Source organism: Microcaecilia unicolor, chromosome 1 (assembly GCF_901765095.1).
Source record: "Microcaecilia unicolor chromosome 1, aMicUni1.1, whole genome shotgun sequence".
Lineage (NCBI taxonomy): Eukaryota > Metazoa > Chordata > Amphibia > Gymnophiona > Siphonopidae > Microcaecilia > Microcaecilia unicolor.
Genome location: NC_044031.1, coordinates 682,094,097 through 682,118,272, shown reverse-complemented (window position 1 = coordinate 682,118,272; position 24,176 = coordinate 682,094,097). Strand labels below are relative to the sequence as shown.

Here is a 24,176-nt window from a genome sequence, read left to right as displayed (position 1 = left end):
GGTATAAGAAGCTGGGCAGGGCAGAACTTATTTACATACCTATCTTTCCAATCTTGTCGATGTTGGGGGAGGCGTGCGCCTTATCAGTATGATTCCAATGAAATTAGGTGGCGTCTAGGGCTCGGTCAAACCCCTACTTAGCGGATATATATAAAAGGGACAGAGCGGGGGAAATACTCAAAACTCCATCAAACCCTACAGAGCTTATTGGACCTTGAAAGAAGTCTTTGTAAACTGCACAAGCCCTCCTGAAGCAACAGGGTAAGTTCAGCTTTTCCTTTTTGATGAAAATTCAAAAGCAAAGCACTTATTTATAATTCTTCTTTCCCCCTATGTTGCCCAGGTACAGAATGAAATCTCTGATAGTCATTTCACCAAGTGGGTAGCTAGTCATGCAATTTCATAGATATTGAATGACAAATTACACAGACAACTTTTCTTTCAAATGACTTCTTCTCTCTGTGTAACGTTATAGGTGCAGATTCCTATCTGTTCCTGTTTGATACAGAATAAAGGCAGCATTAAAGACCCTGTTTAATGAAAGCTGCATTTTGTAACTTTTTATGGCTCTTTCAAATCTGCCCATGAATTTTTTTTGACAACCACTGAAGCAATTTAACAAGGGATTTAATTTTCTATTTCTACTTTTTATCTTTTGTACATATTGATCTCACTTCTGATGTAGATAATATGCCTAAGTGACTCTGGGCAAGTCACTTGACCCTCCATTGCCCCAGGTACAAATAAGTACCTGTATATAATATGTAAGCCGCATTGTACCTGCTATGAGTGGGAAAGCATGGGATACAAATGTAACAAAAAATAAATAAATAAATAAATAAATAAATAAATAAATCTTCTGCTCAATGTGTAGCAGCGGCCAAAAAAGCAAATACGAGGCTAGGAATTATTAGGAAAGGGATGGTGAATATGACTGAAAACACTATAATGCCTTTAGATTGTAAGCTCTCTTGAGCAGGGACTGTCCTTCCCCATGTTTAAACTTGTACAGCGCTGTGTAACCCTGGCAGCGCTATAGAAATGCTAAGTAGTAGTAGTAGTAGTAGTTTGTATCGCTCCATGGTGTGTCCGCACCTTGAGTATTGCATTCAGTTTTGGTCGCCGTATCTCAAAGAAGATATAGCGGAATTAGAAAAAGTTCAAAGAAGAGCGACCACAATGATAAAGGGGCTGGAACTCCTCTGGTATGAGGAAAAGCTAAAGAGGTTAGGGCTCTTCAGCTTGGAAAAGAGACTGATGAAGCGAGATAAGATTGAGGTCTACAAAATCCTGAGTGGTGTAGAATGAGTAGAAGTAAGTCGATTTTTTTTTTCACTCGTTCAAAAAGTACAAAGACTAGGGGACTCTCCAGGAAGTTATGTGGAAATACATTTTTAAACAACTAGGAGGATATATTTTTTTCACTCAATGAATAGTTAAGCTCTGGAACTCTTTGCCAGAGGATGTGGTAACAGCGGTTAGCGTATCTGGGTTTAAAAAAGGTTTGGATAAATTCCTGGAGGAAAAGTCCATAATCTGCTATTGAGACAGACATGGGAAGCAACTGCTTGTCCTGGGATTTGTAGTATGGAGTGTTGCCACGATTTGGGTTTCTGCCGTACTTGTGACCTGGCTTGGCCACTGTTTGGAAAACGATACTGGGCTAGATGAACAATAAGTCTAAATCTAATTATTTCCTAAAGGGAGGTGAAGAAGATATTGGTGGCCTGATGTTGCTAGCTATGTAGAATTCATGAAGATCTGGACTTTCGCTGCCTTTACTTTGCCTAACCCTGCACCTGCAAATACCCCTTTCCCCCAAAATGTGCACTTCTCATAATCTTCTGAAAATGTTCAGCTTTTATTTTGAAAAAAAAAAATCTTCTTGTAAGATTTGTCTTGGCCAGGCTGCATGACATACATCTCTCTGAGGCTAAGTAAACAATGGAGAAAGATTGAACATACAATAAACTATGAGCAGGCAGGACAAGATTAAGAAATAGCAAGGGGAGTTGCGAACATATCAGGAAGAAAGATAACAGCAGCAGCTATTTGGCAATCAGGCTTCAAACATAACGTCATTGATTTTCAAAGATTCCCCCTTTCTTATAGCCAACCTCTGGAGTTGCTTTTCTCTCTGACCTCATGTGCAACTTTCTTCAAATCAGTCACCTTACTTTTCTAACTCTTCCTACTTACTTACCCATCTATATGTTACAACTTTGCCTTACCCTTCACTACCAACTATAATGTTCTATTACGTATTGTGCTGACATTGCAAGTAGTATACCATGCCACACTTTTTACTGCTGTAATTGCCTATTGCTCATGTTTGATCTTCAAAAAGGCGGTAAATAAATCCTAATAATAAATAAACAGATGCTGAAACTGATTGTATCCAATTGTAGTAAATGTGAAAACTGAAGCTAAATTTGGCTAGTTCCCCTGCTTTGTGCCTGTGATGCCGCTGAGGACTGGGCTCCGGTGTGTATGTCACACTAAGGATTTGGGGCAGTGGATGGGGCACTTGTGCAATGTCACTGATGGCTTTGTGAGGGGTGAGTTTCCTCAGTGAGTCTGAGTCTATTACATGAGAACCACAACATCACAGTAGTGGATAAATCTACCCAAATCTTACACACTAAAGCTGTTTTCTGCAACTTTTACAAAACGTAGGAGAAATGTTTTCCAATTGTGTCATTTCTTTCTGTACATATTCAGCAAAGAAAAAATAAGCAACACAGTGGCCGATGTGTAGGTAATTGATTTCTTTAGCATTAGAGGAGCCGGGAGCTCGCTCCACCTCAGCCCAGGGCATTCTGCCAGCACAAAGACCTTGCAAAGTAGCCCTGCATGAAAGACAATTAGCTGCCTGAAATGCTTCAGGTTCCTGGGCGCCTGTCCCCAGCCTCTGAAACTGGTTTGTGATCTGTCACAGCATTGAGTAGTGTCTTTCATGTGTGTCTTCTTTTGCTAAGGGGAATATCTCGGCCATTTGTCCCTATGGCAATAGAGCCTTTAAAGATACATTCAAGGAAATGTTCTCTCCCCTTCCCCTCCCCCAGGACATTCCTTGTTAAAGGCGAAGGGAGATCATACCATGAGTGCCAACTTTTCAAAAATGACTGTGGGAGGGGGATCATAAACATAACAGAGGTTACCTCTCCTTTGACACAATGAAGGAGCTTGCTCAATATTGACCGTGTTGGGCACCCACTGCATCCACACAGCTGGCACTTATAAAGAGTCATGGATTTGATATGCCGCCTTTCTGTGGTACAATCAAACCAGTTACATTTATGATATGCAGGCACTTTCCCTGTTCCTAGTGTTTCTGGGTGGTTTGCTATTGCTAAGGCTGGGGGGGGGGGGGGGGGTAAACTGCAAATAGAAACAGAGATCATTGAGATTAGATAAAAGAGGTTTTTCAAAGCCAGGGATGTCCAAACTCTTGGTCTCTACTAATTAAAAAAAAACAGTCTGGTAGCTGGAATATCCAAAATATGTAAATAACATAAACTGACAAGGGAGCTGTTCTTTATCAGTTCTGTTCAAACCCTGCCAGCTCGGTAGAGAGGTGAAAGCTGTGGAGCATCACTGGCCACTGGGCACAGTGCCTCAACAAATTACTGTAATTTGGAGACAGCAATTGCCTATATACCATATTTGCAGAAATAAAGTTCAATAGATTAAAAAAAATATACATTTGATTTACAAGTTGCTTTCACATCATAGCAACCTAGAAAGTCTCCTGTATATAGAAAAATAAAATTCTGCAATTATATTTGGTGAATCTTTTTGAACCAGACTAACATTTCTTGACTAGATTTAGAAGTTGACGTTTCCTTCCTCAGGTCAAACAGGAGCAGCAAGTCAGAGCAGGTGAAGTGGATTAACACAGCAAATAAAGTACCATACACTAGTGTCACTGAGTGAGCATTTTTTTTTTTTTTTTGCTTCCTCATAAGTTGACTAGTAGGGCTAAGATTTAAATATAAATCCGGGACTGCAGGTAAAGGTGAAATGGTCCTATGTAAATACGGATGGCTAAGCATAGTTGCTCAAACTGTGAGGGCAGGCTGCACTTGCTTACCTCTGGCAATGTAATAACATACCACTTGTAAATATAAGACCAGTGCAATAACCCAGGGTTGGGCGCAGTAAGCTTGTGTTAGGGCCACTCGGTGATAGCTTTGCGCACAGCTTCCTAAAGATATAGTGGAATTAAAAAGGTGCAGAGAAGGGCGACAAAAATGATAAAGGGGATGGGACGACTTCCCTAGGAGGAAAGGCTAAAGCATCTAGGGCTCTTCAGCGTGGAGAAAAGACAGCTGAGGGGAGATATGATAGGTCTATAAAATAATGAGTGGAGTAGAAGGGGTAGATGTGAAGTGTCTGTTTACGCTTTCCAAAAATACTAGGACTAGGGGGCATGCGATGAAACTACAGAGTAGTAAATTTTAAACGAATCAGAGAAAATGTTTCTTCACTCAGCGTAGAGGAGTGTGGTAGCCGTGTTAGTCCACTCTTAAGGTTATCAACAGAAATCAAACAAAAAACATGGAAAAGAAAATAAGATGATACCTTTTTTATTGGACATAACTTAATACATTTCTTGATTAGCTTTCGAAGGTTGCCCTTCTTCGTCAGATCGGAAATAAGCAAATGTGCTAGCTGACAGTGTATATAAGTGAAAACATTCAAGCATTACTATGACAGTCTGACAGGGTGGGAGGATGGGGGTGGGTAGGAGGTATGCATGGGGACATCAAAGCATATCATTGATATTCTAACAGGATGGGTGTGGATAGGTGAGGGATGGGGTGATCAACAGAGAAATACAGCTTTATGGTTTATAATGGGCTAGGAACCCCAGATCCTTGTTAAGTCCTTTCTGTTGGGTGTTAAAATATTCAATCATTCTGACTTCAAAGGTCTTACGTTCTTGTATGGTTTTAAAGTTACCTTTCAGGATTCTCACTGTGAAGTCACTGGTACAGTGTCCTGGTCCTGTAAAATGCTCAGCGTGTAATTAAACTCTGGAATTCGTTGCCAGAGAATGTGGTAAAGGCAGTTAGCTTAGTGGACTTTAAAAAAAAGTTTGGAAAGCTTTCTAAAGGAAAAGTCCAAAGACCATTATTAAATGGACTTGGGGAAAATCCACTATTTCTGGGATAAGCAGTATAAAATGTTTTGTCCTTTTTAGGGATCTTGTGAGGTATTTGTGACCTGGATTGGCCACTGTTGGAAGCAGGATGCTGGGCTTGATGGACCTTTGGTCTTTCACAGTCTGGCAATACTTATGTACTTATGTGTTATTGTTGATGATATGTTGAAACTCTCTGCTCAGTGTACTGCAGAGTTTAAGAAAGCAAATATAATGTTGCTCCCTTCAAATGGTAATTAGTTCTTAACAGATGGAAATCTGCTGCATCCAAGTAGTCTTTAAATGGCCTCTTTGAACACACTCCTGGAAAACAGTGAATTGATTGACTCATTGTCTTTCAATTACCTGGCCAGAAGAGGGGAGGGAGGGGTGTGCTTGGTCTGGGCAACAAATGGGTTTTTTTTTTTTTTGTAATCCACAGAAGAGAAAAATGTCTCCACCGTCTGTAGGTTACGGTTATTCTTTATATTAAACATTATCACCATTGGAACTGCATGGTCTAGGCCTCCATAACTGCACCCCCACCAACTGTGCCATATATAGAATCTCCTCCATTGTGTCTAATGCAAGGTTTTGTGCACACTTTACTGGATTGGCTCCCAAGTAACCTTAATGTTATAAAAACCATTAAAATTCTGTTCCTTTGGCATCGACAACCTAAAATCTAAGGGGCCTTTTTACTAAGCTGCGTAGGCGCCTATGTGCACCCGACACGCACCAATTTGGAGTTACCACCCGGCTACCACATGGCCTTTGTGGTAATTTCATTTTTGATGCGCATCCGCTACGCATGTCCAAAAAATAATTTTTATTTCTGATGTGTGCCAGCTATGTGCGTTGGTCATTACCACCCGGTTAATGTGTGAAACCTTACCGCTAAGTCAATGGCTGGTGGTAAGGTCTCAGACCCAAAATGGACGTGTGCCAATTTTCATTTGCTGCATGTCCATTTTCACCCCCCCACCCCCCAAAAGGCATCTTTTACAGGTGTGCTGAAAAATGATTCTGTGCTTGTCCAAAACACATGCTTACACTACTACAGGTGATTTTTCAGCACTCCTTAGTAAAAGGACCCCTCTATGAAAAATTTGATGTGTATGAGAAGTCCTAGAGAAACACGATATCTTCAGTCTGCTGCATTTATTCCAAAGTTTAGGCTTATTTAACACTGAACTGTAAACTTGGACACTGCTGCCTTATTGAAATGTTTGTTAGCTTTCCAAACATTGAACTGTTTCTATGGAGGATTAGATAACTTTCACAGACCACTATGAAATTTTGATACTGTTTCTAAACAACTCTTATCAATTTATCTAAATGTCCACGAAAAGGTTATAATTCCAATACACTATTTAAAGGCCTTTTATATATACAGTGCTTACATTTTATTCAGCCAATGTGGTAATTTATTTTAGACACCAGCTGTGGCATTTAAAAAACTCATGTATATTCAGCACAGCTACCCGGATAGGTGGGGGTGGGGGGGTTGAATATATATATACAGAAAGGGAAATGGGACTTGATATACCGCCTTTCTGAGGTTTTTGCAACTACATTCAAAGCGGTTTACATATATTCAGGTACTTCAGGCTGACCACCAATATCCAACTGCTTTCTATACAGCTATGCTAAAATGTTACCTAAAATAGTACAGTTATAGCCTCACAGAGAAATTGATCTATTAAAGGCATGCTAATCTGTGTCTCCATTTCCAGCCTTTTATTAAATCAGGCCCAGGATTTCTTTGCTTTTAGGAGTCTTGCTGTCATGTGTGAGTTTCCCAAACTCCATAAATATCTGTACAGAATTGAATAGAATGTTGAACCTGCAGTTGCTTTATCCTGAATTACACTGCAGAAAAGCAGAAATAATGTTGATGTTAACTCGACACAGCAAACAGGTGCCTAGCAAATCCTCTGTGCAGTTTTTATAAAAAAGGTTCTCTCTTTGTGTTTTCATTCAGGTATTTCCCACAACTGTACTGCCAAGATGACTCTCTTTGATGGAATTTACCCATTTTACCCTCAACAAAGAAGAATCCCTTTTTTTGACGTGGATCTGATGATTGTGATCATCGTCTTCCTGACATTTGCTTGCTCTTTTCTTCTTATACTTCCTGGGATCAGAGGGAGAGCGGTATGTGGCTTTCATTTCTGTGCTTGGTAATTTGCCTCTGACGTTTATGTGAAAGGAAGAAGCCCAGCAGGTTCTGATAGGCCAGGTGGTGCCAGCGTCTCCCGGACTTATATTAGGAAGGGTGTTAGGAGGTCACAATTTAGAAAATGGAACCCAACTAAGAACCTTAACTAAAGTTGGATCTATTTTCGTAATGCACATTCTTTTTTTGGACTTCACACACTAAATTCTCATTTGTATGTGATGTCACTCATTTACCTCATGCACACACACATGAAGGGCAATTCTATAACTAGACACATGAGGTAAGGCACCACCCCTTTGCGCATGAATGTGTGCTAAAAGCAGCATTAACACACATAAGTGCCTTATAAAGGGCATGTTTTTTGTGCTACAACAATGGTGTTGTGTAAGGAAATTCTGCGATCATGATTCCTTTCATGCTCTGGTACTATCTTTACTGATTGCAAAAATAGACTACTGCAATATGGTCTTTGCAGGGTTACTTTAAATTTTCTTGAAAATGTTACAAACCTTACAAAACACTGCAGCTCATCTCATTTGACATGCCAGAAAATATGATTCTGTATTACCTCTCTTCCAGAAACTTCAATGGCTCCCTGTCTCCTATAGAATCCAATATAAGATCCTTCTATTCGTTTTCAAAGCTTTTTGTCTGGAATCTCCACCTTACCTCTCCTCTTTTACCGCCCCTTATTCTCCCATTCGTTTACTTTGCTCCATTAATGACCAGCATATGGCACTGCCAGGCCCAAAAGCTTCAAAATATTAAGAAACTCATCACAGTGCCTTTTACCCTTTGACCCTGGCTTTGTGGAACAACCTTCCTTTGGATAATTGTGGAGAGCTCTCTCTCCCTAGATTGAAAACCGCAATAAAAGCTTGACTATTCAAACAGGCATTCGAACAGTGATGGTAGAGACCAGGTGCTCTCCTTTCCTTTACCCCATTTACCCTCTTCTTCCCTCTATTTCTTCATTTCCCTTTCTTATTTGTTTAGATGGTAAACAAATCAGAAAAAAAACCTGTTTCTTCACTCAACGTGTAATTAAACTCTGGAATTTCTTGCCAGAGAATGTGGTGAAATCAGTTAGCTTAGCAGGGTTTTAAAAAGGTTTGGACAAGTTCCTAAAAGAAAAATCAATAAAAGAAGATGGACTTGGGAACATCCACTGCTTATTTCTATGATAACAATTCCAAAATAGACTGAAGTAGAGGGAGTAATTAGAGCAATACACGCCTCTATAGTGATCGTTCTTATATTAACTAATAATGGAGGGGGAGTTTCATGAGTCTACACAGCTGATATCACTTCACCACACGGTGAATCTTAGCTTGTGTATGTGCTTATAATCATGGACTCACCTTCCTCCTCCTTCCTATCAATTCTATGCTACTTGTGTCTTTTGTAACACTGACTTAACACTTTCTGGGACGAGCTTAACAATCCTGATGGCTACACATCACTTATCTGTATCAGCTGGTGTGCTTGTTTCGCTGCTAAAGCTTTGTCAAGGGGGAGTCCTAGCACCGGACCTGCAATGATACAATTAATATGAGAGATGCGTACAATCCTAAGCCATACTTATATGATGTGGTGAAGTGATAATCAGCTATGTAAACTTATGAGACTCCCCCTCCATTATTAGTTAATATAAGAATGATCACGACAGAGGCGTGTAATTTTGGAATTGTTAACATTATAAGTAGAGAAGAGCCACATATATTTCTATAAGCAGCATAAAATCTGTTTTCTTTTGGGATCTTACTAGGTACTTGTGATCTGGATTGGCCACTGACTCAGTATGGTGTTGCTTGTGTAGTTATATACCTTCTAATGGTCCTAAAAATATTTCTTATGTTGTAGCTGGATATCTCTTTGGTTATTCAGTGCCAGCACCTATCCAAGTAGCAGCACTAAATATTCGGGAACTCGACAACCTACCAGGAGTTACTTGGGTATCACTGATATTCAGGGATAGTACCTGGATAGCTAGCTTTTTGCTGTCCTAAGTTACCCGGCTAGTTTTCTGGGTACGGCTGATGAATGCCAATGGTTCCTGGGTAACTCTCAGCTCTGCCCTGACTCTCCACTTGGACCACCTCAGCACTAAACAGTGCTGGCATTTTCCTTGGATTTCCAGTGATGCTATCTGGTTATGTGCTGCTGAAAATCTGGGGATCAGGGGATCACCTGAGCAGTGGGACATAACTGGGTAGGAGCCTCTCCTAATAGAGATGAGGCACCGCTCACAACAATATGGGATAGGTCAATGATTTGTTGCATGTTGTCAACAACCAAAACACAAGCAGGAAAAAAATGTGACATTTTGTGTTTTTCATTCACCAGTAATAGTGCACTCCCTTTTGAAAATAGTGGGCACTATTGGGAAACATGGATGCATATTTTCAAAGCACTTTGGGAGGCTAAGTTCCATAGGTTTCTATGGAACTTTGGGAGGCTAAGTGCTTTGAAAATATGCCTCATGGTGCACTATTTCCCAATAATGGAACCATTGTGCATTGTGATAGTACAAAAAACAGAAGAAACCAGTCTTCGCAAAAAACAGCGAAGATGACTAACAAAAATAATCAAAAATTAAAAACAAAGAGAAAATCTAATTTTTATTTAAACATACAAATACATAAAAAAATAAAAAATATGAAAAAGACGACAGTTGTTTATAAAAAATTAAAACACTTTATTAGCCAAAGGATAGCAGGGAGAAAGGGACTCAACACAGCTGTGTTTCGGCCGTACAGGCCTGCGTCAGGAGTCTATTCAAATCAAAACATATAAATCACATAAAATGAATAAAAGCATATAAATATAAAGAAACATTACAAATATTTAAAACATTCATCTATTGCAAGAGAAATTGTCAGATGAACATAAAACCAAAGCTGTGTCGAGTCCCTTTCTCCCTGTTTTGCTTTCTTTTTGTGAATTAGAGCACGTGTGCCAAATAGTACACTCGTGTGTGCACTATTGGGAAGGAGTGTGCATTCTGTGTGAAACAGTGCACCTTCTTTCTAAGTAGTGCACAATATTTGCAAAAGTGTGGACTGTTATCTACAAATGACTTTGCTGTATGACAACATGCACTAAAATAAAACCAGCTAAAAATAAAAATTCCCATAAATGACACAGGAGATGACACAAAATGAAAATGTTCTGGCTGCCCACCCCCTGGCTCCTACACACAGTTATCTCCCACTGAACACTGGCCCCGTAGTGAAAAATCTACTGGGTGAGGAAAATCTGTTTCCAGTCTTGAGTGACTTGGCTAGAAATGCAAAACCAACATTTTACTGTTGCATAGTCTATTCTGCTGGATTTGATTACCAAGGATCTAAATGGTGGAATCTCATTTCAAAAGAAATCAGAAGTATAAGTTCCTATCTTATATTCTGAAAAGCTTTGGTTCTTTAATTGTTAAATAGAAAACCTCAGTTTATTACATGTAAGCTGTTATAACATTGTTTTACAGTAAGCCACATTGAACCAAAATTTGTTTTTGGATAATGTGGGCTATGAGAACGAATGAATGAACCTTTTTTTCTGATAGAAAATGAATGAGAGAAGGAATGAATGATTAACACGAGGTCTCTTCTTTCCCTCCAGAGGCTCTTCTGGTTTGTCAGGGTTATAACCAGCCTCTTCATTGGTGCTGTCATTGTTGGTAAGTTCTCTGTATAACGTACACACTGGAATGCTCATTTTGACCATGATTTAAATATCGCAAACAAGGAATAATTTTCTCTCCGAAATTGTTGACTTAAGAAACACAAAAACTGGAGAAAAAGAATTCCAGACGATATAAAAAAAGGATTCTTGTCTGATACTGAAAGCAAATATGGTCTGTGGGCCTTCTAAGACATCACTGGTTAACTTCGGAGTTTAACTTAATGTGCTGCAACATGCCCGGAGTTACTGTTTGCAGTTGACATAACTGAGATGTAGTGAAGCAGCACTGCAGGCAAACAGTGGTGGGCCACGGGTCTATCTAAACCAATAAAACTGAAAAGACACTTGGATTTCAAATGCTTTGTCCCTTCAGGCAAGCATGGATAGTCTCCGCTGGTGGGCATTCCTACTAGGAAACAGTTACTAAATTATTTTCACCATAACCTGCTCTATGGCTGAGTAAAAATATTTTGAAATGTGCATTAAAAAAAAAACTGATCTCTGGACTACATAATATCTAAACATCACAGTACATTCCATAACATAATTCTATTCTGTGGGATGCCATGCCTAATTAACTATAAGGTAGGCTAGGCAATCACCTAGGGAAGTACATTCAGGGGGATGAGCAGCAATAAACAACAGCAGTGAAAGTAAAAAAAGATCTCCACAGTCAATAGAAACTCAAAGAACCATCAATGTGTGCCTCTACCTACCCGGAGAGCGGTCATTTTTTTCAAATAGTTCATTTAGGGGGTCTTTTATGTAGGTGTGCTGGCGTTTTTAGTGCACATTAAAAATAGGTGTGCGCTAAATGTTAAAGACGCCTGTAGGAATACATTGGCGTCTTTAGCGCTTAGCGCACGCCTATTTTTAACGAGCGCTAAAAATGCCAGCCTGCCTACGTAAGAGACCCCTTTACTTGGATAAAGAGCTATTTATTTATCTGGCTAAATGGCTTTGGGAAATTGAGAGTAATTTTATAAGGGATGTGAAGACCCATTTTTACATAGGTTGTTGAGATCAGAATTGAGATGTCCAGGTCCGGAGAATCTCAAGTTTCCCCTGTATTTTCTTTGCCAAACACAGACTGATTTCAAAACTGACTTCTGCTAATTGGTGCACTCTACTTTTGAATTTAGTTCTGGGGAACAGGATGTTGTCTGCCAGAAGGGTTGTGGCTAGAATTTATTTTGGCTAGTTCAAAACATTTGTTTATGGGATTTTCATATATATTTTATGGTACCAAATTCCCCCCCCCCCCCCCCCATTTACAAAACCGCTGTAGTGGTTGCTGGTGCGCTATGGCTGACACACACTAATGGGCTGTGTCGGCATTGCTGCGGCCACGGCAGACGCTAGCGTGGCTTTGTAAACGGGGGGGGGGGGGGGGGGGAGAGGGTTTGTTCTGAATGAGTTGTGAATGTTTGCATTTCATCCCTGAAAATATGCTGGGTTGCACAGAGGCTGGTTTTAACTGCTACTAATTATTTTGGCAGCTGTAAACTTCACCAGCGATTGGGAAGTGGGTTATGTCAGAACCAATACCACTTACAAAGCCTTCAGCAATGCTGTCGTGAATGCGGAAGTTGGTCTGCAAGTTGGACTATCAGGAGTCAATATCACATTAACAGGTGAGAATGTAATAATGAAGCATTCACCAACTGGGTTCAGTGGATGATCATTATACCTTAAAATTCTCCCAGTTATACAAAAAAAACTCAATTAAATATCACAGTCTCAGTATTCAGAAATACATAAATATTATGCTCAAAATTCAGGGGCCCTTTTAGAAAGCAGCAGTAGAGGTACCACGTATGTAGCGTGCGCCAAATTGACACATGGCCCAGTTAGTGCACCCAGCTGGTGGTCATTTTGAAGTTGATAGATGCTGTTTCCCGTGTTCTATTTTCTAATGTGTGAGGCTCTCCCGGTGGTAATCAGCAGTGCGACCACATTGGCACGCACTGCATGAGAACCACAGGTGTAGCACATGAGCCCTTACCGCTAGGTCAGTGGGTGGCGATAAGAGCTCAGGAAGTAAATAGCATGTGCTACTTTTAATTTGAGTGCACGGCCATTTACTGCCCCCATTTTTTTTAAAAAAAAAAAAGCCTTTTTCCCCATCAGCAGTAAAAAAAAAAAAAATGGCCCAGCACTCGCCAAAAACACATGCCCACATTACCACAGGGGTGTAGCTATGGGGGCCACGTGGGCCTGGGCCCCGCAAATTTCATCTGGACCCCTAGTTTGGCTGGCGAGGGTCCCCAACTGCCGAAGCCTTCTTCAGCGCAGTCTCCAGCACAGCTGCGTTTGCTCCTCTTGTGCACGCTGACGCTGAGCGTCAGCGTGCACAGGAGGAGCAAGAAGAAAGAAGAGCAGGAGGCAGGCAGCGAACGCAGCTGCGCCGGAGACCGTGCTGAAGAAGGCTTCGGCAGCAAATTTATTTGTGAGGGGGCGAGGCAAGGCGAGGCGGTGGGGGCGGGGGAGGCACTCAAAATGTGCCCCCAACCTCGGGCTCTGGTCCCCTCCCACCATGAGGTCTGGCTAGGCCCCTGCATTACCATAAGCCACTTCTTACTGTAGCTTAGTAAAAGGACCCCTCATGTAGTTATCAGTCTTTGAGTATTCAGTAATTCATATATCTTTGTCTGATCTTCAGTGAAAGTTGCTTGTTGTTTTCCAGGAAATCCTGTGAATCAGATCAATGAAACCATCGATTACAATGAGCAGTTCTCCTGGACCTTTGGAACAAACTATGATGAGGAGTACAATGAAGGGCTGAGGAAGGGCCTTCCAAACCCTATCTTGTACCTAGCGGAAAAGTTCACACAGAACAGTCCCTGCGGCTTGAACATTCAGTACAGAATCTCAGGCCATTATGCATCAGCTACTATGTGGTAAGAAACACTTTTTAATGTGGTATATGTTGCGTTCATCCCTGATGGGATTGTTACATCTCCCCGTCTTCGCCTGAGATTAGTTTAACATTGGTCCTCGTTTGTGGAATTCTATTCTACTGAACATTAGGAAAGAATCAATCCTTTGCAGTGCAGGTGGGATATAATTGCTGTAATTTACAGTCTAGAAAATACTGTGGATCAACTACAATCGCAAAATAGCTCCAGAATCAGATTAAAGATTTTAAGAATATTTTCCCGCTGTGGCAGCCGACCAAGGGGGGCTTTTATTAACAAGGTATCACAATACCTAATAGTTAGAGATCACCTGTATTAATGACACGGGGATAGATTAAATAAATTGCACCCAAAGTCAGGTGTCGGGATGATCTACACTAAGCTAGTATTTTGTAAAATGTGCTGTACACAACATGGCCTTTATAGAATACTAACTTAGCGTACATTTGGGACTAGATTCTGTGTATTGCACCTAAAAAATCGGCGCTGAAAAAATACACCTAGGCGTATTCTATAAAATATGCTTACATTTCTGCATGGTTTATAGAATACACCGAGCACCCGTCTGCTTGCCCAAATTTAATCGCAGGCAGTTACGCCAAGTAAAACTTGGTGTAAATGCTGACACCTAAAATAGGCATGAACTGGGTGTATTCTATAACACGCATAGATTTAGAAATGCCTATTCCACTTCCATGGCCACACCCCCTTTTCAACTATGCGACTTAGAATTTACACGCATCACATTACAGAATGCTTAGACTGTTGTGTGTGTAAATTCTAATTAAAGCCAATTAATGTCAATACTTGTTTGTTGGCAAATATCAGCACTGATTGGCTTGTTAAATCCACAGGAAGGCTAACGCACAGGTAGCATGTGCCAAATCAGCACTACCACCAGGATGGCATGTGTGTCCGGCAGTAATTCTGAGTTTGGCATGTGCTGAATCCTGTGGTAGAAAATATTTTTCTATTTTCTACTGCCGGAGGGGGAGAGGGGGCGTTCCCAGCAGTAATCAGCAATGCGGCCACGTTGGCGCATGCTGCATGGTTATTGTGCAGGTAGTACATGAGATCTTTCCACTAGGTCAATGATTGGTGGTAAGGGCTCAGGCCATAAATAGGCACGCGCTAGTTTGAAATTTTGTGCATGCCCATTTCCCAGCCCATTAAAAAAAATGGCCTTTTTTCCTAGCCATGGTAAAAAGTGGCCCAGCACATGCCAAAAAGATTCGCCCACACTACTGCAGCCTACTTTTTACCATGGCTTTGTAAAAGGACCCCTAAGTTTTGTACGCAAATCCAGATTTGTGCATGCAACTTAAAACTGTGCACTCAGTTTTAGGCGACCTGCACAGATTCTGACAGTTCTGTAAAATGTTTAGCAATTTGTTTTAATGTTTAAATTTAAGCAGGGTTTTTTTTGAGGGGGTACTTGGGGGTACTGAGTACCGGCACCTTTTCTGTTGTCTGCTAAAACTGACCCATGGACCCCAAGTTTTAATGAAAGAGCTGAGGCTCTACACACCAATTCTGCCTTGTCATACATTCTGTGACCGGTTGCAGGGGGCTTGGCTATTGTGGGATGGGTCCCTCAGTGATTACCCCACCCCTGAAGAGTGACCTAGCATTTTAGTACCGGTACCTTTTTTACTAGGAAATACGCACTGAATTTAAGTGAAGCTGTTGTATATCCAGAGCACAATAGCCTGGAGGCTGAAGTTCAGGTGCTAGTGTAATGCAGTAATGCCAGCACAACATTTCAGAGTTTGTGTTGATTTGATAATGGCATTGATATCCGAGTGCTTTCTGTGTTACAGGGTGGCTTTCTGTGCATGGCTCATTTCCAATGTGCTCTTCTCCATGCCGATGTTTGTGTATGGGGCCTACATGACCCTTGTTACAGCCGCATTTATGATATTCTCGCTGGTTTCATTTTCCACCGTGAAGAACGCTCCAATGTGTGTCATTCAATTTGGTACAACAACCTTGAACACAGACTTTGGAGGATCCTTCTGGCTGACTCTGGCAACAGGTTGGTAATGGACTTGGGTCTGATCTGTGTCTGCTCCAGAACTCTGTGGCACATCATATTTAAGTGGAAAGCAGAACATAATGGTTTCAATAGGCACAGTAGTATATACTGTGGGGTGGCTATTTAAAGGCACATATCTGGTTTGCAGGTGATGCTAACAGGAGAAGTGCTAATGAGAGGGATATTCAACAGCACTAACCAAATAGTCCTCTGACTACCTCAGCATTGTCTAGATAGTGCAGGGATGGACCACGGGTGGTGCTTGGGCAGGGCAGGAGGTTATCAAGTTATTCAGATTAAACACACCTAGAATTAAGGCATCATTAGTTGCAGTAGCCATAGAGTTGGTGTAAATGAATGAACCTAAATTGCAAAAGAACACATATAAAGTATTCTATAACACCATCTCTGTTCACTGCCGATGGTGTTATTCCTGGATATTCAAAGCCGTAACCTGTGCAGACTTCACCTTTGAATATACGGTAATTTTTAAGTTGGCTAACACAGAGCCACTTAAGTCAATTTTCAGCTCTTAAGTGGCCATGGGTTACCGTATAAAAATAGGACAGACTTTTATGCAGTCCCATTTATGCGGTAAACCTGGCTGCTTAAGGCTGAATCCCTGTGGAGAAAAAATATGCCTAGGCATATTCTTTAAAGTGCGCCAAAAAGTTATACAATAGGCTTAAAGTTCCATGCGGTATATTGAATAATGCCAAGAGTCTCTCCACGTGACCAAATTTGGTCGCATCCATTTAAGCCATATTTTACTTGGTGTAAATGCTGATGCCTAAATTAGGCACAGAGCAGGTGTATTCTATAATAATGTGCACAGATGTTTGAAACACCCATGACCCGCCCATTCCACGTCTATAACCATGTCCCTTTTTCAACGGTGCGACTTGGAATTTACATGGGGCACATTACACAATATGCTTAGTGAGTTCTGGCCATATATTGTAATTAATGCCAATTAGTGCTGACAATTGCTTGTTAATATCCAATTAACAGCGCTGATTAGCTAGTTAACCAATTAAGTTATGTGCACTGTTATAGAGTATGCTTCAATTTCCTTGTGGAAATTAAGGCACAATATGTAGAATCCTGAGCTTGTGTAGGCTCTAGCAGTATATCAAATGTGCTGAAATAAATAAATAAATAAATGATGGTGAGAGGAATTATGCTTAGGTCTGTAAATTCACAGCTTTGTGCTTTTTCCATGATATTTCACTACAAGTACCAAGAATTAAAATTATACGTTGTCCTCTGCATAGCCTAATACATCCAAAATAATACTCCTAGGTGACTAAATTCTATTTGAGCTTCTTTAATTCCACTGTTGCTTATTATTTTTATTATTTTTTGGCAGGTCTTCTATGTGTGTTGATTGGAGTGATTGTGATTATGATGGACATCATCATGCCTGAAAAACTGAAGGCATTTTTTAACCTAGATGAGGAGGAAGAGGAAGAGATTCTAGTAGAAGAATACATTAACCCACACTTCCTAAAAACTGACACATTCCGCTCACCTCTAGATTTCAAACTGACCATAAAAAACATCTAGAGAGAATGGTTGGACCTTGATTTAGTGAAGTCAAGCAATATGGACGTGTTGATTTCTTCCTGGTAAATGGCTGCTGGTAGGCCTCATTATTCAAGGAAATATAAGGGGTTGTGGCCTCGGTCATTGAAAACCTCTGGAGCCCCTATATGGCAAGTTCAACTTTCTAGAGATGAAGGCGAATTTCATCACTTAACGATGTAGCAGCAAGAACTTAAGAGCAAGATGGTGGCTTCTGTCTTTTTAACAGATGCTAGGTATTACTTCTAAACATACTATGCACATGACTGGAGTTTCATGTAACCTATTATTTAGAATCAACTCCAGTAGGACTTCAGAGGCTCCACTTGGAACACAAAGAGGACTTTTTGGATATTCCTGTAGATGACTGTATGAAGAAGGAAACCGAGAATCCAATATAAAATCTGACTGTATGGGATCTGTATGTACCCCTTTCCCCATCCATTTTACCTGGCACTGACACTGATACCTAATGCTTAGATCCCAAAACAAGGAGACAGGGTGTAAATTTCATTACTGCCAGTCTCATTGCGTAATCTCTATAATCTTTCTCTCTATTCTTTCCTCTTTCTCCATCACTCTTTTCCTGTATTATTGCTTTCCATGATGGGGTGCTAATCTGACTATAGACCTCAACTTTCACATTCTAAAATCTTTGAGGGCAGTAATGCACCTACCCCTCACCCTATTGATTGCTAGCACTTTAACACATCTGCATTTGCAGTGGGTCAATCTATCCATCCTGAGGCATTTAAACTTTCAGCAGAATGGAAAGTGTAGGTTCAGATTTCATATAATGGCCAACCATGGCCTGGAACTTTCCCTTTTGGAATTCCTTGGAATCTGATCAATGAAACGTTGAAAAGTGCTGCAAAGATCTCTGTATACTTATGATTTTGATTACTATGCTGTGATTTTCAGCTACTTTCAATGAGTACATTTAAGGCTTACATTGTTGAAGGTGAATGATGTCAACAGAACAACTTTTTGCCTATAACAGTGTATCTCTTGTTCTAATGGTGCACTGAGAAAAGAGATTTCATTTCATTTCCTAAAATTTCTTCCTCATCCATTCATCTACTTCAGTGATCAACAACCTTTTTTCAGGTGAAGGTTCGCAAAGTGGACATGAGAAAGCTCCAGGGCCCACCAAATGATTTTAGGCTTACAGCTGTAATTTTAAATACTAATTTTGATTCTACAAGGATATATTTAAAAAAACAAACTCACTTAATTTTGGCTTATTAACAGTTGCAAAGCCCATAAATGTGACTCCTGAATAACACATTTAAGAGAGGTCATTAATGGGATACCCCTGCATACATGCAGGCACTAGCTCTCCTGTCCTGTATAAAATAATGAATATTTTAAGAGGCAGACTTTTGTGTTGCCCAGTGTATTAACTGAGGGGTCCACATCTGGAATCAGACTATTCAGAAATGACATTATCTCAATTACAGGCCAGCAGGGATAGTGCATAACAGTAAAGCTGCTATGAATAATTCTATCCTGCCTTTGGAATCACCCTCTGTGACCTGCCTGTCAGACACATTGTTGGTGGGTAGTGCTTAAAAATTGAATCTGCTCAGCTGAAGGATGCGACAAAGTCAGGAGGCAGGTAGAGAAAAGACCTCACGAAGCTCCACGGGGCCTTTTCTCTACCCACCTCTCAATGGTGTGGTATCCCTCTGGTGAGCAAATTCAAATTTTCAGCTATCGGTTATGGGGACACAAAAATGGACTACCGAGACCAGGTGATGGCAATCACTGATCAACATGCACTAGACAAGTTACAATAACACATACTAACCCAATTACAGATAATACCTGAGTATCCCCACTACCTGCATATGTTTTGACCCCACCCCTGGAACACACTTGGCCCCTCCTCAATTTAAACTTTGTCCACTGATACAGATAAGATGTATCCAGTCACCAGTGGGAAATTTTAAGAACAGTTTTTCATGACGCCCACTGTATAAATACTTTTGAATATTGACCAGTTTATATACAACACTTTTCAACACACAGAAGAAAAAGGCTTCTGTGAAAATTCAGTTTTTCCAGACTTTCCTCCAAGTGAAACACTTACGGTCAGATTTGGGAGGAAAGCTGATCATGGGCCTGCAATTTACCCCATTACATATGTCCTCAGCCTGATGAGGTTCAGATCACGTTCAATAAGGTCACACGGAAAAGTGCAATTTTTCACTTTTTATGGTTTTTATATGAGAAAATAAGAAAAACAGAGCATGACGGTAAACCACATTATAGTGATTTGTTTCTATTCAGTGTGAGTATTAGAGAGATGCCAATCTGTGGATCCATTCCTTGGCCTTCTGGCACATCCCTAATACCTACTGTAGCACACATTGAGTGAATGGTCAACCATTTCCTATTAGTTTGTCTAAAAAACAAATTCCTCTCCCTTTTCTCTAATTGTAAATGGAAAGGTTTAGTGTTTACTCAAGTCTGTGTAACTATTCTTTAGAACCCAGTAAAGTTCTAAATTAGAACTCAAAACCTAAGGTTCTAGACTGTTCGCTACTTAGGATTGAAAAAAAAATGAAAGTCTAATGGGCATGTCTTAGCCATGCTGGCAATCCTGAGATTGTGCTGGCATCCAGTACTTGATAGGACTTAGAGTAATGACAATATGATCCATATTGTAGTAGGTCTGTATGTTCCACGAGCAACGTGTTTTATATGATCAAATTTGCTAATACATATGTGAATAAAATTGATAATTTTTACATGATGTCAACCAATGTCTTTGTTGTGAGTTCTGTTACTCCTGGAGGAATTCTACATACACACACACAAAATAAAATAAAGGAAAATCCTGTGCACAATAATTGAAAAATCTGCAAAATTCTGCAGCCTCTGTTTGTTCAAGTAAAATTTTATAATGCAGTATTGAAAAATATTACTCAAAAATATATAATTTTTAGCATTTTATGCAGAAATCCCCAGTTTAATTCCTGGGCCACCCCCTGGTTTGACCCTCCCCTGCTTTTTCCCCACTTTGTCTTGAACCCCTCGCAGGCTTGATCTCTCCCTCCTCCTCCTCTCATGGTCACCCACCAGCTTTCTCTCTACCTTCTGCCCTCCTTGGGGTTACCACCTCCCCCATATCACTTCCCTCCTCTCTTGCTGTTCCCTAGCCCAGCTTTCTCTGCCTTTCCTCCTCCCCAGCTGCTTCATTCTCCTCCAGTTCGCTCTCTCTTTTTCTGTCCCCTCCATAGGGGTAGTTTACTTTGGGGATGGGAGGGTAAGGGAGTCTTACTGTCAATGGGGAGGGGGGAACCAATTCAACATTAGTGCCCACAACATTTGGGGAGGGGCACCACCCCCTATGCCCACCCCAAACTATGCCTATGGTCCCCTCCTATGTTTGTAGAGGAAAACACCCACAAGAGGTGAAGGAACAACAATCCTTACGACTGAGGAAAAAAAACAACCAAAGAGTAGTGCAGGGATGGCACTAACAAAAACAATGTGGAAGACTCAGGACATAGAAGTCAATGATGTTTATTGAGAATATACCAAAAGGACTCGACACAGCGGCTGTGTTTCGGTGCCTAAGTGCCTGCCTCAGGGGGTTTGACCAATCAGGTCTAAATAAACCAGTTTGACTAAACTTCTGTGACATAGGAGAGATCTCCGCAGTAGGACAAACATCCAGCGGTGCTGAAAAGTGAAAGGAAACACGACTGTTGTATCGAATCCTTTTGGCGTATTCTCAATAAACATCATTGACTACTATCTCCTGAATCTACCACATGGTTTTTGGAAGTGCCATCCCTGCCCCTCCCATGTTTGCCACCTCCCAGCTCTCTCTGCTGGTCTCTTGTTCCCTTGCTCTTACCAACCCATCCCTGCCCTCCCAGCAAAACCTCCAGCTTTCTCCACTCTGTACCCAACCCCATGCTTGACTCCCCCACCCTGCTCTCTCTGCTGCTCTGGGAAGACCACCCTTAATCCAACCCTCTCTTTCTCTCCCTCTGAGGTGCTTCCTTCATTGCTCCCTCCATTCTAACTTTGGGCTTACCAGTCATCTCTCACTAGGACTTAGGGCTGTTGCTCCACTGCTGTAACTGTCTTCCCCCAAGCTACACAGCTCTTCTTTTTGGGTCCATGTGTGTCCGCTCCCACTGTCTCTCCCCAGGCACATACACTCTATTTCGGGCCCATGTGTGCCTGTACTCGTGGCTGCAGCATCTACCTCTGTGTCTGAGCCGGCATCAGCCAGTTCCTGTTGCTGCAGCTGTCTCTCCCAAGGAATAGGTATCGGAGGTCATGTTTTAAATCTTTCCTGACAGGTTATTTTGTGTTGAGATTTCTGATTCCTTGGATTGGGAAATGTTATATCAGGAGCGCCTCAGGGTTCAGGTCTCTCAATTGTCTCTTTGTAAATTACTTAGAGGACTGGGAGTGTCTTATCGAATCTATGCAAATGACATCCAGTTTTTCTTCACCATTGAAAAAATCTATGGGTGAAACTTTTGATTTTTTGAGCTTATGTTTTTCTTCTGTTAAAAGCAGGATGTCAGCTAATAGGCTCAAATTAAATATGGCCAAAACTCAGATTACGATCCTTTGAGCCCAACTAGATATAAAACTCCTTTTCACAACAGAAAAACATCAAAAAAGCAGCACAAAGGCATTTGGATGTTTTTTTCCCCCGAAAACATCCAAATCGCTATTTTCAAAACCTATTTTAAGCCGTTTTTCTATGCATGTTGGGGGTGTGTTGGAGGCGGGATTTGGGCATGCCTAATACTTGGGATGTTTTTCTGCCATAATGGAACAAAGCAAAAATGTCTAGGACTAAAATGTAGCCCCAAATGACAAAATGGCCACTGGAGGGATTAAGGCATGAACCCCCCCCCCCCCCCCTTACCTTCCCACACCCCAAAGATGTAAGAGAAACAATACATACCAGGCTCTTTGACAACTTTAGATGTTGTGGCGAGTCCGATTAAGCAAGCAGGTCCTGGAGTAGCCTAGTGGTCAGTGTAGTGCACTGTAGAGAAGGGGACTCAGGCCCATAATCTACTCTAACTGATATACTTGTAGTGGAAAGTGTGAACCCTTCAAAAGCCATCAAAAACTTAGAGTATCTACAAATAGATGACACTTGCAGGCATAAGGGCTATTGTAGTGGTGTACTGTTGGGTACAGTAGGTTATTGGTGAGTTTTGGAGGGATCACCACAGAATATAAGGGGGTAATGGTGAGGTGTGTACTCTTTTCTGTGAAGTCCACTGCAGTGGTGCTCCACAGCTCTGCTGGGATGTGTGTGTGGCCAGTCTGCTAAGAATGCTGGCTCCTTCTACATCCCAATGGCTTGATTTTGTGGCTTTTTCACTTGAAAACGTTTTTTTTTTGAAAATGGTCCAAAAAGACAGCTGCACTGAGCACAAGAACGTCTGATTCAACAGTCAAATTCAACTAGAAACTTAACTTTTCTCCAGTAAATTTAAATATTCTCAATAATTATAGCAGTCTTTGCAATGTAAATGCAAATTAAGCCAGTTGTAAGACTAAAGCTGCTTTTTTTTTTTTTTTTACCTAAAGCAATGGAAAATAAACTTGGCAGAACTTCTCCACAGTAAATAGCCAAAGTTAGCAGGGTAAAGGACAAGCAACAGTTTGAAAAGCCTATGCTCACTATTATTTGAGGTAGGCACAAAGGGAAAGTTTTTCTTTTCTTTGTTTTGTGTTTGTCTTTTTGGGGTCTGTATGTGTCTATTGTAAATCCTCCTAGGATGTAAGATAGAGTGGTATATAAATCATGGAAATAAATCAATAAGACTTACACAGCTGTAATTCCGTGCAAATTCTGCATTGTACAACTGCATAGAATTCCCCAAAGAGTAGTTCTGTGAAGAGGGTTACTACTACTACTACTACTCAGGGCTTAATTTTTTTTTTTTTTTTTTTTTTTTGGGGGGGGGGGGCATTTTTGAATGCAGTTCCATAATTTCTTTTCAGACTCTAGAGCAGGAGGGGATGTTCTGCTCCAGCCCCTCCCTTCCAGGCAGCCTGCAGGAAAGAGGAGGGGAGGGAGTGAGCCTGAAGCCCCCTGTTTCAGCCCCTCTTCTCCTGCTGCTCCTGCATTTGGCCCACCCCTACCTCTGCCCCTGGCTCCATAGTTCTTCTTCTTTTTTTGTCTATAAATTAAGCCATGAATAATACTACAGAAAACACTCACTAAAGTCATGTTTGCAATCTCAGCTGCAAGATAATGAGACCAACAAATCAGCTGCAGGTGTAATTATTGCACAACGCACATGGTTGATGCTGTCAGTTTTCATAGTTTTGTTTACCCATATCCACAATCTCTAGGTCTAGGAAATAGGCCAGAGGTTATGGAAAAGTGAAACCTTGGGCAATATACTGAGGACATTCTTAAAGGGCTAGAACATCTTTTCCCAGGAAAAACACTTTAGAATAACTTGAGCCAATGTATTACCCATGTGAGAAAATTTGGGTGAAACTATATTCCTTACTGCACAAAGAAACAACAAAACAAAATAAAAAAAACATAAACCTACAACTCTCAGAGTTTTATAGTTTACAGTTTATAGTTTATTTAGGGTCCTCTTTACTAAGCCGTACTAT

At 40.9% G+C, this 24,176-nt stretch overlaps 1 protein-coding gene across 1 annotated transcript; it reads left to right on the top strand.

Annotated features, from left to right (window-relative positions):
* Positions 1 to 169: 169 nt before the first annotated feature.
* LOC115458072 (dual oxidase maturation factor 1-like) lies at positions 170 to 20,302 on the top strand. The gene is made up of 7 exons (XM_030187886.1): positions 170 to 261; positions 7,131 to 7,303; positions 10,950 to 11,007; positions 12,512 to 12,646; positions 13,699 to 13,912; positions 15,751 to 15,965; positions 17,335 to 20,302. The coding sequence occupies exons 2-7, from the start codon at positions 7,157 to 7,159 to the stop codon at positions 17,529 to 17,531; spliced, it is 966 nt and encodes a 321-aa protein (XP_030043746.1). The 5' UTR covers positions 170 to 261; positions 7,131 to 7,156; the 3' UTR covers positions 17,532 to 20,302.
* Positions 20,303 to 24,176: the final 3,874 nt, after the last annotated feature.